This window comes from Strix uralensis, chromosome 1 (assembly GCF_047716275.1).
Source record: "Strix uralensis isolate ZFMK-TIS-50842 chromosome 1, bStrUra1, whole genome shotgun sequence".
Classification (NCBI taxonomy): domain Eukaryota; kingdom Metazoa; phylum Chordata; class Aves; order Strigiformes; family Strigidae; genus Strix; species Strix uralensis.
The window spans coordinates 81,558,443-81,575,561 of NC_133972.1; the positions used below are offsets into that span (position 1 = coordinate 81,558,443).

General features: G+C 36.9%; 1 protein-coding gene across 2 annotated transcripts in view; it reads right to left on the bottom strand.

Annotated features, from left to right (window-relative positions):
- Positions 1-5,258: 5,258 nt before the first annotated feature.
- EXOC2 (exocyst complex component 2) overlaps positions 5,259-17,119 on the bottom strand; it is a 132,442-nt gene continuing 120,581 nt past the window's right edge. For both annotated transcript variants that reach the window (XM_074873226.1, XM_074873237.1), the window contains 5 exons: positions 16,839-16,894; positions 13,574-13,696; positions 11,147-11,208; positions 9,276-9,335; positions 5,259-7,030 (listed from right to left, as the gene is read on the bottom strand). In XM_074873226.1, coding sequence (XP_074729327.1) covers positions 6,937-7,030; positions 9,276-9,335; positions 11,147-11,208; positions 13,574-13,696; positions 16,839-16,894 — 395 coding nt within the window. In that variant the 3' untranslated portion in view covers positions 5,259-6,936. The remainder of the gene's footprint in view (positions 7,031-9,275; positions 9,336-11,146; positions 11,209-13,573; positions 13,697-16,838; positions 16,895-17,119) is intronic.

Sequence of the window (17,119 nt, forward strand, 5' to 3'; positions counted from 1 at the left end):
CTTCTGCACTGAGGTATCACCTTCTCTTGCTCTCCAGCATGGGTGGGTGGAGATGTCTGAAGAGACATGGACGGAGACTCCCTCCCCTGCGCAGGCCATACCAAAGAGGGTTACAACAGGTGTCTACCAACATTTTTCACCCCAATGGTTCAGAGCTCTCTGGTCTCTATTAACTTATTTTCAAATCTATGTCTGCCCATATTTATGTCAGGTTCTAAAAATAAGTAGCACCGTTAACATTTTGAATCTTAATTATCTGCTGAATATCTAAAAAGATAAGCTGGAAGGGGAAGCCCCTCTGCGAGCAGAAGTACAATCTAGTTAAATGAGTGAAATTTATCAGAAAAAATGAGTAATGAGCAGTGAGGAAGACTGTCTCATTTTGCTAATTTTACTTTATAAATTATCTGATTTGACATTCTGTGCTAAAAATCTGCTTATGAATCAAGAAAAGTGAGGGATGTACTCCACTTGGTTGAAGCAGAATCTGTGGCCACAAAAATTTTGCTGCATTAGTACTGCAGCATGAAACCCCCGACACCGAAACAAAGACTCTCATGGTTGTTTCTAGATCATTGTGTATCTAGAAATAGTTAGGTATGCTGGTCTTTGGTTAGGTATGCAGAGCCTCCTGGTTATCTGCAGTCACATCAGAACTGCATTGACTTTCACTGCACAGGTGTCATCAATGCACAGGAGTGCTAAGCAAAGTTGTCCTTCCCCCTACCTGCACCCCCAAGCCCATTTCAGGAATGAAGGAAAACATAATTCTTAATCCTTAACTTGTATTTAATGCATTTTTAGTTATTTATATTAAGACTATCAGCCCATTTTATTTAGGTGCTTTTGCCTGGGACTGGCAATGAACTTTTAATACTAAAGTTATTTCAGAAGAAAGAGGCGAAGGGGTGCCAAAATAGTCAATAAAACTAAGCATGTGTTAATAGCATCTGTTACAAATAAGGCTGGATTCCACTTTCCATTGTCTTACTCCTTTTTCCACAAGTTGTTTAAATTTTCCAATTCAAAAGGAATTTGGCTGAAGATTTCCCTTACTTGGTCTTGACCTCAAGGAGGGCTGCTTGGAGAAGAGTTGTACAAAATCTATTATGAGCCTTTAAATAGTGAGGGTATGAGAGAAAAGGAACACAAATGTCTTTTGGGGAGTTCAGACTAGAAGAAATTAGGTGCAATAAAGGAGCCCCCTTGTTTGATCCCAGAAATAAACCACAGCAGATCTCTTGGTGCTGCTACTCCAAAAGCAGCAAGTTTCCCTTGCTGTTCTGTGCAATGATAAATGTCGCAAACTGTGTCATTTGTTACTCACCAACACACATTATTTTATAGGAATTCAAGGGTGCATTGATGACTCTCCAAATGAGAGCCCCCTTGGGCTGTCAAGTAATATTGAAAGTAATATATCATTCACATGATAAACACCTTGTTCTGAAATAAATATACCATTTTGGACATGCTCTCTTAATAACTTCATTAAAGACAAGCTTTTAGAGCTCTGAAGCTCAAACGGCACAAAGAGAAAGGGAGCTGAATTGCACAAATCTCCTCTTTAACCTGTGGCAGCACTATATTGTTGTGGTTTAACCCCAGCTGGGGTTAAAAAACAGAACTTAAAAAAGGTGAAGACAGAAATGGCTATCATGTTCCCTAATGAAACTGTGTTCCCTGTTATTCCCAGTTTTCCCTTTTATTTCATGCCAAAAAACCCCCTCTGGTAGGGTACTGCAAAGTCAGAAAATAAGCTGTCAACCGCATGAAGCCAAATACTCTTAACACATAACACAGCTTGTTCAAAATTATTTTTGCCTATAATTAACCATCTAGCATTTTTTTATGGCTTCCTTTAACAACGTTAAAAGAAACAATGGCATGTGTTAACACTGCAGAAGCAGACTTAACTCTACAAACATCCTAATGTGTGCACACTTAATACTAACATCTAATACAGAAAAATAGGAAAACTGCTAATGAGGACACACGTAGCAGGTAAATTGAACCATCTCTTTATCAGTCTATGGACAGGCTGGAATGTAACTAGGGATAAATGTTTGAGCAGGATTTTTTGTTATTTTTTTTACATGAATTGTAAACCCACCAGATTCTCTCCTAAAAATCTTTTAAACAAATGATTTTTTTTTTTTTTTTGGATAAGGGTTATTACCCAGAACTCCTCCAGGTACACAGCTAGGCCAGAAATGCCAAAAGCCCGAAGGACCAAAGTCCTACTTGAAGTCTGTCATTGCATTTAACAAAATCCCAAATATTTCAACCTACCTGGAAGCCTGACTAATTCAAAACATATTTGTGTCTTACTAGTTAAATAATGCATGTGCTGTTGCCTGTTTTGACAGTACTCACAGCCTATTATTAACTCCTGGCTGATGTTAAAATTTTAAGTGCCATGCAGGAACTACAACTCCTAAGAGTCAGAAACAGATTGCAGATGTTATCTACCTCAGGGGTCCCTCTTTCTGTCCCAGGATAAGATGCACCCTATCGATCAGATCCAGAGAGCCAAAGCTTTATGATGGTAAAGATCCAGACCCGAATTTTGAATCTCAGGCTTCAGCAGGAGCACTGCATTCATTTTTCAGTTTTGATGTATTCTGATGCGATTAAGGATCTTTCCCTTCTAATTTTTAGAGGTATTATAGACTGAAAACAGCAAAATAGGGGTATGTTTATGGTGTGTGAAACATGTAAACTCCCTCACTTTTAGTGAGTCCAGACACCTATGTGGACTCAAAGATCAGTATTTACAATACTGATTGTATCAATAAATGCAGCAATTAATATTCTCAGGAAAATCACAGTGCTTCAAGAGTATTTTAGCAGGACAGGTCCAAAGAGTTGACTTAAATATGGTCTGGCAGCAGATTTGAAAGTATAAATCCCAGTTACAGCATTGTCTGATGATTGTGTGTAACCCTGGCAAAAGATTCTTGTCTTGATATTTCCTTCTTCACAAGGCCAAAATTGTATCTAGGAAATTGCAATCTTCTACCTGCTCTTGGATTAGAAACAGAAAATGCCTATCATTACATTAGAAGCTAAAAAGGAGTTAAATTTGTGAATACTCTTTATGATGTATTTCCTAGGGCTTTGCCTAGCTAAGTGTTAGACGTTTGCAGGCAAGGGACTTTCTGCATGTCAATTCAGTAAGCTCAGCAAAGAGCTCCAAGAAATTCTTCTTTCATAATATTTTTTTTTAAACATTAATCACCATTACACCTTCCTTTATATCAACAATCAATTCTTATTCTTGGGGTTTTTTTCTGAACATATGTAAGAGTTTTTTAACTGAAGTAGAATCAGAATAAGCAATAACTAAATTTATTTTTCTTTCAGCTCCATACTCTGTACAGTATTACGCTAGTTTTTATGGCTCTATTCTATCTGCATCTCTCTACTTACCAATACAGCCACAGAAACATCCTTATTACTTCAGAAATATTTCCTTAGTTCTGGATGGCTAAAGGCTGTTTGGGTAGAAAGCAAAAAAAAAAATCTCACCTTCAGCATAAAGTAACCTCTCTTCAGGGAGATGCAATAGCTTTGGCAAAGGTTGGGAGACTGGACCTACTTTTACAAGCCAACAGTCACACGTTACCTCTGCAGCCAAAAGTGCCCCTACAAAGCCTAAGTCCGCACCACTCACAGCACAGATTTCTCATTTCCTTCTCTGTTGCCATACAGTGACATTAAACTGGTCGAAGTCCTTGGCCTTCTTATGCAACTAGAGGAAGATGCAAGGGGTTTAGTTCACAGAACACAACTTCTCTGATCCTCAAAAGACAGGCACACGTGTGCAACATTGAAAGGAGATCTTCTGAGCAAGCAGTCTCATGTCTATTCATGTGCTTGAAATTCAGCACATGCATGAAACTTAGTGGGACTATGATTCTTTTTATATTTTTAAACTAAGTGGCTTTTTAAAAGCTAGAGGAAGGTGTTTAACTTTGACAATGACACACTATGAGCACATTTCATAAATTTACATTCTTTAGAAAATATGTTCAAAAAAAGAAACATTTTGTGGGTGAGAAGGGGCAGGATTTCTTCATTGTTTCATGCTACTTATTTGATCTGTTTGATTAAGACCCAGGCATGTAATGAATTTTCCCCGTTTTTCCATCATTTTACTGGGGAATTTAAATATTTTTCTGTGTCATTCCCACAGGCACCCAGTACATTAATACAGCATTTGTTTTTATTATTTCTTTGCCTACCTCCTGAATTACTCATGACTACTCAAAAATAAGTGTTCAAAATACAGTAATAGCAGAATGCCTCAACATTTCCAGAGGCTGAATATCTCAGAGCATATTATGTTTGAATTTTCCTATAAAGTCTTTACCTACTTCTAGCAAGATCTATTTCATGGCCTTGCTACTATACTCAAATCAGATATAAAGATTTTCAGGTTTTCATTTCAGTGTCAATTTTTTTCCTAATCTGTATTGATTTTAGATTTTTCTAGATGTTCAAAGTTCACGTAATAATTCACTTTATTTTCTCTTGTACTGTTTTCAGCATTTACCTTTGCTTTAAATGTCAGAGCCTTTCACTTCTGTTACTTTGATTTCCTTGTTGCCTCTCTCTTCTCTGCAAGCCCTAACTGATTGTGTATTTTGGTGTGGTCTCCCCCTCTTCTTCCACTTCCAATAATATGTTTTTACATTAATTGCATCTTTGAACAGGTTTTCTTTTTTTTTTTTTTTCTTTCAAAAACCATGCTGACCACTTCTTGTTTTTTGTAATCTTCTTTTCAGAGGAACTGCAGCCTGCTGTACGTTAGCTATGAAGTCTCAGCAGCCCCACCTCTCCTTCCACGCAAAGGGATTCCAATAGATCCTGTTGCGGCATGATGCTCACTGACTTCCTTAATGCCACCAAGTGGATTTATTGAAATGTATTGACTGTGAGCATTTATTTCATATCAGGTTGAATTCAAGTAATACTTCGATCCATTACACATTATTCTCTTGTTTGCTCTCAATGACATGTTCTGAAGTGTTACCTGAGAAAGGCAACTAAACACAAACATCTGATTTCAGGTTTTAAAGATGAGCAACAAGCTGTTGTAACAGAAGATGAGTAAGAGAAAGATGTTACAACAGAGACGACTGAATATATATTAATCTGGTACAGATGATAAAATGTTTTCAATACATATAAATGTAGAAAATGTAGACTAGCTAAATTTACATTTCTTGGAAAGTGAGGAATTCAGGAAGAGCTTATGACCATCTCTCTTAATATTTTATTATTCTGAAGCAAAATCCTTTACAGATTGAGCTAACTGGATGACTGTTTCAGTTAATACCAGCAGATGAGACTGTGACCAGCTTAAAATGAACAACATTTAACAAAACTTTGCTCCAGGTGTTTTAACAATTTTCCCTGAAAGCCAATAGTGACATATATTTGAAGTTTCAAGCTTCCATTCAACATGCTACTACTACTACACACAATTTTTTTTACGAGTAAATACATGTGCATCAAACTGTTGCTTCAGTATTTCATGTTACAGGAACTGTACACTATTTTTAAAGCACATAACTGAACTGGCAAAAGAAAAAAGCTGCCATTAAAAAATTGTTTGAAAACTCAGTGCACTGTTTCTGAAAAGTCCCACTCAAAGTGACTGTAAATACAGAAAGAATACATTACTACAGAAAGTAATACATTATTACTGCATGACTTACTTGCAAGTCATGATTTCTGTTATAAAGTTAAACCCACTCCTCACCCCCCAAAACAAGGCCATTTTCTATCAGTTGCTCTATATTATTGTTTCCTGCATCTTATATCAAGTCCCAAAATGAAAGTCAGTGTCACATCTTCCCTGTTGGGAAGATGGTTCTTGACATTTGTGTAACTATATCTTAATGGCAGCAAAGTTGTTCTTTCCTCCAGAATCCCTATTCCCCTCCGCACAAATTCAACAACTGGTGGTGAAAAGAGGACTGACTGACAAGAGGGAAGAGGAAGACAGTGGTAGTAAGCCTGTAAGAACAAGGAAAGACAATAAGAAGGAAGCAGCAAAACCAATGACATATTGTGCTCCTCTTTACTTCTGACTATGCGAGAGGCTATTAACTATTCTGCTCCATAACACCAAAGAACATTTCATTTGAACACTTTTTAAAAAGACTTCTACTAATCTTATAAACTTGAAGCGCTTTTCTGTTAATTGCCAGTAAAAGGAGAGCTTACTACAAATGTGAATGTTACCATCAATATTCCAACAGAAGGGAGAAATTTCTTTAATTAAAAAAGTAGAAAGAAAATAAAAGCCTCCCAAGAAATCAGACTTAGAACCACTAAAACTGTAGATGATAGCAGAAAAAAAAGTGATAATTATTAAATGCAAAAGAAGCAGTGTCTTTCTCCATATTGTATCTGAACACTTATTAGTCAGCTGTACATAGTAATGTTTATTACATACTTCTCAGTAGTTTATAGAAGTTGAGTCTTCCAGTCACTCACTTTCTAGATGTACAGGGATACTGATGTAACAGATCAATACACTGATCAACATGAGTAATACTCAAATTTAAGGTGACATTTGCTAAAAATACCTTTCAATATATTTTTAACAGATGAAACAGATTGCAGCACACCAATGAATATTTCTTCATGAACATACAGCTGAGTGTATATAAACAAAACTGGCTTAATCCTTTCCACAGAATGCGATACAGTAGAGAGAAAATCATTTTATCAAGGTATTTATGACCAGAAGTCTCACTCAGCAGGATACCTCATACCATTACTCAGAGTTGTATCTCACAATTTCTTTTTCAGTGAAATTTCTTTTGTTTTCTTCAGGGTCTTCAAAGGAACACAAGTAGAGAAAAAACGGGTGACATTTAAGCACGTTTGTCTTTGCAGTTGCCTGCATTGTGTCATTGTCTATGTTTTCATCATTGCTGACGAAGAAGCTTGAAAACAGGTCAGCTGCAAGTGCATGCTGCTTTTAAATTTGTTTAGTAACTCTTCTAGTAACCTGTAAAAAGAAAACAGTTACAACTTTGGCAGATTCTGAAAAGGGAACAATTGCCAAAAGTTTGGGCTACTCTGTCTGTGACTTCAAGTACATTGTCTGCTTAAATAACAGGTCTAAAATTTGATCTATTCAAATATCTGAATACTACAGATATTTAAAAGTATACCAATATGTCAGGATGATCTGTGGCCAGAGGAGGACTTAGCCACAGAGATTTTATCAAGGTGATAAAATAGCCCTTCATATAGCTTTCCTTCCAGATAAAGATCATCATCTTGAGAGAAACATATTTGCAAAACAATGACAAAAGGACTGGTAGAGCACGCTGTAAGATACTTCTGAAACAAAAATCCAGGAACTGCCAGACTATGTACCATAAAAGCAGTATACCTTATCAAGGCTATGGCCTTCGCGCGCAGCTGAATTGTGAATTTCAGTTCTCAGACTTGTTTTTGGAAGGTCTTTCATTGATTTCTCTTAAGCATCATGGTTGTCATGATGGTATGACTGTTCTAGGAGAAACACTGGCAACCATGTGTTTTTGTCCTTCTTAGATAACAAACTCTGTATGAGTTCATTTTGGAGCATAACAATGGTTTGTTTACATCTACGTATCTGCCAAGAAGGTACTTGGTGCAGTGGATAAAATTTATTATATTCTACAAACTACAGGTATAGGACCAAGGGTGCTGATGGCTCTGTTGTAGGAGATATTTATTGTTAACAGCGGAGATTCATTATGAAGTTTTACAGTCTTGCACGTGTGTGTTATTTTTCCCATCTTCTAGGGAAGAATGTGTTCTCTGAACTTTTTGCTCTATTTCAAAAACAAGCTAGATAGGGCAGACTTGTATCACCTCAACTTTTTGGCAAACTGTGATTATTCAACAGCCAGTAACAGATGAAATTATACTGTATGTTAAAAAAACCCAAACCCAAGAACAACAACTTGAACCACAAAATCAGGATCTGCTTCTTCAGCAGGTCCTCTGGAAGATGACTATGGCCACATTCACAATTTAGTATCATAGTAAATACTGTGAATGAACAGAAATTAACAAGTCTAAATCAGTGCACAGATGTGTTTTATTTTACACAAACACATGTAGATTACAGTGAGCTGCCTAGAACGATGACAATTATGGTGTAATGACCTGGGAAACAGAACAAGTTTTGCACTGTCTAGGGCTCAGAACTCTGAGGCAGATGTAAAAATGATGCAGTTCTCGATTCACATCTGTTCCATGAAGCTCAAATGCTTGTGACTAAGTAAAAAAAAAAAAAAAAAAATCACTTCTACAGGTGTTTCGGAAAGTCTGAGTTGAAAGAACTCTCCTTACTCAAAACTGATTCTTATCTTTAATAAAGCATAAGAGCTAAGTAAGGCAAGGAGGTATCTTGAGACTTGTTGTGGCTAGAGAGGAGTAGGTCTGAATAAATAGACAGGACATCTGGAAGAAGGCACTGTCTGCAGACCACGGGCTGCACAAACAGTCTCTTCATGTGTCTACAAAATATTCTAAATTCTGTTTAGTGCAAACTGATTTGATGCAGTTCAGTTCCTGAAAGTACCATAATACCAATCGCAAGTTCAAAACATCTATACTTATACAAATATACTCATTACAAATCCATCCTAGTTTTACCACACTGTTCTTTATTAAGCTACGCTTGTAAAACAGACTACCAAATACTAGGTTGGATGCAGCAAAGCAGCTTGGTTGTCAAAGGTTGCTATGGTGGGGAAGGAGGAACCCAAAACTACTCCTCCTGATGTTCAGAATGACCAACAGACCCTGCTTATTTGTTTTTAAAATGAAACAGGCCAGTTTTGAGAGTTCTCCATATATCAGCTGGCAAAAGCTTGGAGTTTGGTCCTTGGCCTTTTTTTTTTTTTTGCTGCTGCTAGATTCAGTAAGACAACGGACCTCACAGAAACTTTAAGATTAACAAGGAAGGTTAAAATAGACTGAAATTACAAAATAAACACAAAGCTACATTGAACTGATAAGAGCAGGATGGGCAAGAGGGATGTGCCACAAAGCCATCAGCTCTTCTGTGTAATTTAATAGGCCATGATGAACAAGGACTTAGCTTATTCTTAACCCTGTCCAAAGAGGCTTCTGCTCTTCAGAAGGGTCAAATACAGTGAACATTAACCCTCTTATAACAAAGTTCTTAGAGAAGAGTAAAAAGCAATGGCTCCAGAGATCAGAAAGGAGACAAGAAGGTGCATTATACTCACTTTTTGTCAGTTCCACTTGAGAGCTGAGGCAAGGCTTCCAAAGCTTGCTTAAAGCTTGAGCTGCAAGGAAAACAAGAATACTCCTATTCCACTGGTACAAGTCTCAGCATTCAGTTTCTCTCTATAAATTCCATGGATATATGCGATATTTTATCCATTCTTATTTCAATAAATAGACAAAATATTAACTTGAGACCTGACATTCATGTGCAAATTGAACATAAGGCGATCATGGGTTCAAGCAGGTCTGTTGACACTCCTAATCAACAGGAAACGTTAAATCAGCAGCCCATTTAGGACTGTGCTTAACATCCTGGACTCTTCAAGAATTACAGATAATTGCCAGCCTGCCTTCTGCCTCAAACTAAGTGACCATCAGAGCATGCAGCACAGATAAAACACTGATTTTGGCTTTCTGTGCTCAGTAGACAGGTCACTGCATTCTCCCCTACAGAGATAATTACAGTAGGTTTGCATTGAGGTAACAGATTCATAGAATAATATAGGTTGTAAGGGACTGCTGGAGGTCTTCAGGTCCAATCCCCCTCTTAAAGTAGGGGCAACTTCGAGGTTAGAGGAGGTTTCTTGGGGCATTATCCAGTCAAGTTCTGAGTAACTCCAAAGATGGGGTTTCCACCCCTCTCTGGGCAATGGATGTGGAAGAGAAGTGCAGGGAACAATGCAGGACCTGCACAATAGGTATAATCTTGTCAGCAAAAGATCAGTATGACGACTTGTGGCAGCTACTGCTAGTGACAAGTCCAGGAACAAACAGGCATCTATGAAGCTCCAGCTTCCAGGGTTCACTGTGCTTTGCCCCTATGCTGGTTAGAGGCAATGCCACTTCCATTTTACCCAGTTTGAGCCAGTGCCAAGTAGTTTTCATTTAGAGGTTGTCATCACTATCAGACATGAAAATAGTCTTTTGAAATGGAATGCAGTGACACCATAGGATACTATTTATGAAACTATGAAGACATATTAGGCCCTCAAGCCCTGCAGTGTCTCCTAAAAAATGTTGATTAGCTAAGATGACCAAATTGCCACCTGTGGGAACATGTGATGTCAATCCTAACAGAAGTGTAGGTAATTAACATAATGAATGAACGTGCTCATATCCAATCCCCAACATAATCACCCAGAAATTTCAATCAATCAGCTTTACTCAAAACTGCTGACAGCTATCATAATCTGTTTTTACATGCCTTGACTGCATCAACCACTGATGCTGCTAATGCTTTTCTTTCTCCCTTTATATTAATGTGTGAGTGTGTCCCACACTATTTATCTTTGGTCTTGGACCTCACTGAGAAATGATAAAATTGCTGAAAGCCTTTTGAAGGCTTTCATTCTAAGAGACAATGTGAAGCTGAGTTCACTTTCCCTGATTAGGTGTGTGGAGCAGGAGTAGGGTATTGTACAAGCTTGTGAAGAGCCATAATTCTCCATATCCCTGTAAGGGGATCCTGCCAGTGTCCAGTTCTGTAGCCTCTCTGACCTGTCTGGCAGGTTCTTTGCCATGTGCTTTGTGAGACTGCTGTGAAAAACTGCATAAAATTCAGTGACATCTGCTTTTGTCTTGCTTTAGCATCATTTTCCTCAGCAAGCTGTACTTTTTTTTTTTTTAAATGTTTTTTGGAGTGGCTAATACTAGTTTGTGTCTAAATATTCAAGTAAAAAACAAAAAAGAGTAATTATTTTCTTTCACCTGATAAAACTTTGCTAGTAATCTGTTTTTCGTATATTTACCTAGTATATCACATATTCTATTTGAAGCAAAATTTCTTAATCCTTAATTGACATCATGTGCTTTTGCATGTTTACCAAGGATTCCATTACACTGAAAAAACAGACATTACAGTACATCTTACTTGCTTTCAGGTGTTAGGTATATGGCCACAGTATCTCTCAACGCACAGATTTCAAGTCTTGCCTGAAGACAAAAATACAGATATTGAAACAATGACACAGTGTCCTTTCATCAAGTGAATACCAGTATCCCAAAGTTTCGTCTTTTTTAGAGGCAAATATTATTGCACACTGCAGTTGTAAGCACCCTTGTCTTTTAACAGTCTGTTTCCTGTATTTTGTGTTGCCATGCTGTTATGTCAGGAGACCACTAAAAGGAACAACTTCATACTTTTGATTCAAGTCAAACTGTTTGTACGGTCACTATGCAGCAGTCTAAAGACATTCGTTTGTCTCTCAGTACCAGTAATAAATCTTCAATTCTGTTCCATCTTTTCTGTACTGTGACAGAAAGATAGAAGGATGCAACCTTAATTTGTTTTTGTTGGGTTTTTTTTTGTTTTGTTTTGTTTTGTTTTTAAAAATTAAATACAGTGAGCTTAACTTGTCACAGCATGGCTTGGCCAGGGAGGAAGGAAACACAAGAGTACAAAAATCTGTCAATACACATTTTATTCTTGGTTTTCCTGTTGAATTTATTTTTTTTCCATCAGATGAGGAAGTAGAATGGTTGTGCTCTGCTTCTTGTCTGGCACCTGGTGGGCACACAAGCTTGGGGATTCTAATCCTGCACTCTACTGTGTGTCTAGGCATTAATTTTTACCTAGGAAAACTATGGTGGAAAATGAACTCAAAAGATTAAACAATTTTCACAGATTGTCCTTTAGGCTTTGAAAAGCAATCATTATCATCACAGGTTTTATACGAAATAGAAACATTCTGCACGTGACCAATACTTTAAGTAATTTAATTAAAAAATATAAAGTGAACTTCATCCAAATTCATATTCCATTCTTGTTCATCATAAAGATAAAATTTAATCCTCTTTGCCATTACTGAAACTGATCTACATTTAGACCCAACTAACATGACATTAATCTTCTGAAACAAAACTTTTTATAATGCAACACAGACATCTAATTCTAGTTCTAATGAAAGGCTTTGGTTTTCCCCTCATCTCTCCCCTAGGTAGTAAGCCAGCTGAGATTTATGTTTTTTTAATGTCAGAACTTTCTGGCACAAAAGACGACATAGCCACCCACCAATTTTATACTCATAAGAAATGCTCTTCTTGTCACAGAATGTTTCACCTCTTTTTGTATGGTGCTCCAAGCTGAACAGCCTTGGACTTTTTGAAGTCCTACACATAAGATTCTGGTGTCTTACCTACATTTTAGGGGGTAGCAGCACCGATGGGGAAGGGTCACAGCGAGGAAGCGTCACATTAGTACCATAGCCTAAATAAACATGGCGGAAGGGCAAACCCTGCAAAACTATGGGTCATGGGATATGGGAATATAGATTCAGGTTTCTCTTTAGGAATGGGTATTTTTTGATCAGTCTAACTGGGCTCAGATCACACTCACACCGCTACTGTCTGCCAGACAGGATTTTCTACGTTCAGAGGAACAGAAAAAGACCATGAGTGACAACTTTAAAACAGGGAGAGAAAACACTTTCAATTATGGGTTTAGGCAGCAAGTTCAAATGGTGGGTTGTCTAGTCAAACAAAAATTATATATGGATAGCTTTGTTGGTGTTCATTGATTTGGTTTTAAATAGGCAGTCAATCTTATTTGGCTGTGATCTTCCTACATGAATTCTCCGTCCAATGCAATTACTACCAGCAACTGGAAAACAAGGCTTGCAATTGGATAATTATTTTCTCACCATAACGCAAGAATGCTGTCATGTACAATGAAAACTGGGAGTTTGCTGCTCTTGCCTGTTACAGCCATAGCAATCATTGACTCAAAGGGATTTTTTCTAAAAAGGATTTTTTTCTTAGAGCCCTTTAAAACTTATCCAATAGCAATTACAGCTACCAACCCAGTCATATATGTAGAAGGCAGTCTAAGCTTATCTGTTCTAGCCTTGCTGCAACAAAGTGCTAATGCAGAAATAGTGTGAGACAAGTGACTAGTTTTGCAAAGACTTGCAAGATCCTACCACATGGTATTTTCAAGATTTTAAAATTTCAAAGTATCACAAAATTGTTTTTTCTTTTAAAGTAATTTTTTTGATGACAGGCCAATGACAGTATTTAACAACATTTCAAACAGATACCATTATGATGCTTTTTATCTCTTAGGATATAGGTAACCTTTTATGCACTCAGACACAAAGACAATACTAAAACATAATCAAACCCAAGAACCAGTATCCCAAAGGATATGTATCCATAAATCTGAAATAGGTTGTATACTAATCCTTTTTATCTCCTTGCTTTCACTGCTCCAATAAATCCAACAAATACACAGATTATACCTCTCTCTGTTATTTTCAGTTTTCTAGAGTTAGATGTTTGACAGTACAAAGCATTCAGGTACCTGTAAAGCTCCATTTTTGCTGAAGGATGAAACACACTGCATCAGTCGACTCAGTTCTTCAGAGACTGCTTCTACAACCCTTGACATTACCCGAGGAACTAAGTCTTTGGAAATGGTAAACACCTGATTTTTATGAATGAAGAATCATGAGCACAATAGCTATATTAACAGAAATATTTTCTACAGTAACATTTTAGTAAAAAGCATTAAACACTTTGATTGAAAGGACCACTTCATTTTTATCAATAGACAAAAAACCAAAAATTCAAAACCAAGTGGGACATGAAGGATTTCTTTTGATGCTTGCCCCATGCTTTGATCAATCACCTCTGTTAACAGCAACGTTAGCTATATGATATGTGATAATGACAGATTTCTTGCAATGCCTAAAATTAGCTAGACTTCAAAATATGTGCTCTCAGCTGATGGATGCAGGTAGTCAGGTGGCTTTATGTAGACTGCTGTTTTGTAGATAGCACCTTTATTCAGGGTTGTGTGACTGACTAACCCGATTACACAATCAGCCACTTTTTACCCACATATTTTGCTATTTCTTCTAGAATCTTTTATATTTGAACACTGTCAAATGGCTAGTGTCTTTATGCTCTGTGGCAGAGATAAGCCTTTGAAAGGATTTGAGAGTATGGTGGCATAATGGATTTTCTTTTAGATTCTTCTATCGCTGCCATTTATCAGTTCCCTGGCAAAAACACTACACCTTACTGTTTTTTCCACGCATCAAGACCATTTTTTAACTGCTTATTTGTATAACTTTTTAAAGTGGTACTTGGATCCTCCATCTGAGGTTCAGAATAGCAACTGCAACACAACAGCAACACAAAAATAAACATTAGATCTGAAGGATCTAAACACTTGCCTGAAGGAAAGTGTGAAGAAACCAATCTTCCTTAAAGGGAGCTTTAAGGAAGCGAGAAATTGTTGGTGAATTGAAAAAAAAAATTTTCTACACAAAATTGGAGAAAATGCAGGCCAAGAGGTTGGAATACAGGAGGAAGTGAGATTATAGGTTAGACAGACCAAACTTGTGTCAAGACTTAAAGGTGATGAAAAAGCTGCACTAAACCTGTGCAGGGTTGGGGGAGATGATGACACAAGGAACTGAAGATGACATGACTGGAATGGTGCAAGAAGTCAAATTAACTGCATAGTTTTAAAACACTTTGTTCCCTCAATCTCTGCTTTAAAATGATCTAAAAAATTAAAAGTAGTGGAATGATTTATTGCTAGAATACCTTTGCTTTATGTGAAGTTTAGATCTCATGTCTGACAAGGCAATGTAGTAATTGACAGAAGATATTCATGTGTGCAAAAGTAAGGGGTGTGTGCGTGTGGACAGAATGCAAGATTCCTACAGTTTTCAGTGATTTAAGTAATGATTTATGTATCAGGGATCCCATAAAGCCAACCATTCCAAAATGCAGGTCTGCACCATAGGCTAAGTACACTGACCACAGCTATCAGCTGTTATCATTGCTAATTCAAACATGCAGCCTGTTTTAACACACAAAAGCTAAGTGACATACTTAGCTGTACGGTAAGAAATAAAAAAAACCCCAACCAGTAATGATTTGGGAAGGGGTCAACTTATTCAGAAGCAAATATTGCTGAGCAATTCAACACAAACATACCAGGAACACACCAAAAAATCTTCTACTGAGAAGAGAATAAGATGTGCCCACAATGAGCACTCTTGAAGTTACTATACAGAATCCAGGAAAAAAAATTCTTAGCAATGGTGAATCATCACAAATTTGCAATAAGAAGCCCTTATTCTGATTTCACTTAAATTTGAATTCAAAGGTAGAGAAATAATTTTCTTTCCTCTTCAGTCCATGCTCGCTGTTCAGCTGATAGTTAATTTTTGCTGTTTCAAACTACAGAAACTTGCAGCCTTGCTAAAAACTTAAATCTGACCCAGCTTACAGAATTTCACCAGAGAATAGTGGAAATGGGAGTTTCATCTTGACACATTTCATATTTCTGTAATATTTCATATCTAGAAATTTATAAGGCAAGACTATTTGGGCTGAAATCAGTATGTGTCTCAATGAAGTCAGCAAGGCAGTGCACCTTTCTGCTTCAGCAGTTTGATAAGTATGCATGTTTACAGGATTAGCTCAATAAGTCACAAATGCCTTTGATTTTTTTTAAAGCAAAACCTCTCATTTTCATTTTTATTAATTTCCATTACACTGAAAAGCAACATAAAAAATTAACGTCATGTTGGTATATATTTTTGATATTGCTTATTCCCTCGTTTGGAAGCATTTGGTAAAATGAGCAATGCTTCTGTGAAAACTGCTATAAGTAAATACTGAAATTGAGTAAGAAATATTGCAAGTGATATTTAAAGTTTCTGAAAAATATTTTAATTTATATGAATCCTTGTAATTTAAGGGGGAATAAAATAAACAAAAACCTCAAGTGAAACTCAGATTTTAAGTAGATGGAAAAGGCAGAGCAGCCATACTTGTGGTATATTTTGAAAGGGAAGAGTGATATTATTACCAATGCTTGTACCAGGAGCAATAGTAATCTGATAACACTCTTGATGATTAGAAGGAAGGAGGATGTAGAACAGAGGCTGTGATTTAAAGGACTATAGAAAATTCCTGCATATTATTTCAAAAGGCCAAATAACTGTAGCTCTGCAAGCATATTATTTTAATAATAATATTTTAATTTTAATATGCACTCCCTATCATAAGCCATTACCTACCTAAGTATTTCAAACACAATTTGTGCTGTACAGAGACTATAAAACTTTCTGGTTTTAGGTTTCCATCTTTTATCCTGTATACAAGAATGACATATATTGCCTTTGCACTCCAAGTGGCATATGTTGAACATTTCTTCCAAAGTGAAGCACAAGCTCATTTTCCTATGTTGTGGAAAATGATCAGAGAAAGTGAGCATCATCTCTCTCTCTTTTTAATCTGCATGAAAAGGGAAGAATTGAGCTTTAGACTTTGGCTTTCCTCTTCATCAGACAGCGGAAACAAAAAGGTGTAATGGAGTGTTACGGAGGATAAACAGGAACTGTTCATCTCCTCCTGCCCTTAAAAAAGTTAGCAGTTGCATACTTGGTTGGCTAAACCTAACCCAAAGCACTTAGATCTGTAATGAGGACACTTCAACAGAGGTATAGTTTTCATGGGTGATGAAAGCCAGGATTTACCATGCAAAGTACACTGAAACTGTTTATATCAATGAAAGCATGAAAAAAATCTGAAGTTTTTCTCACCTCTGCATGCACAGCAATGATATTCACTAAGGCTTCTTTCAAATAGTTTCTGACACCTGAAACAAAACAAACAGCACAATTAATTACTTTCATTCTGTTGTCTCAAAGCCATAATATTCTACTGTTCAGTACTGTACTTTTTCTTTTCATTCTTTCACTAAGACTTTTGCAATCAGAGGCAGAAAGAGAAAGTTCCATAGCCACACCAACAGTCTATTTCCTTTTTCAAATCAAATGGAGAAAGGCACATTTCCTTACAGCAGAAGGTTAAAAAAGCCAGC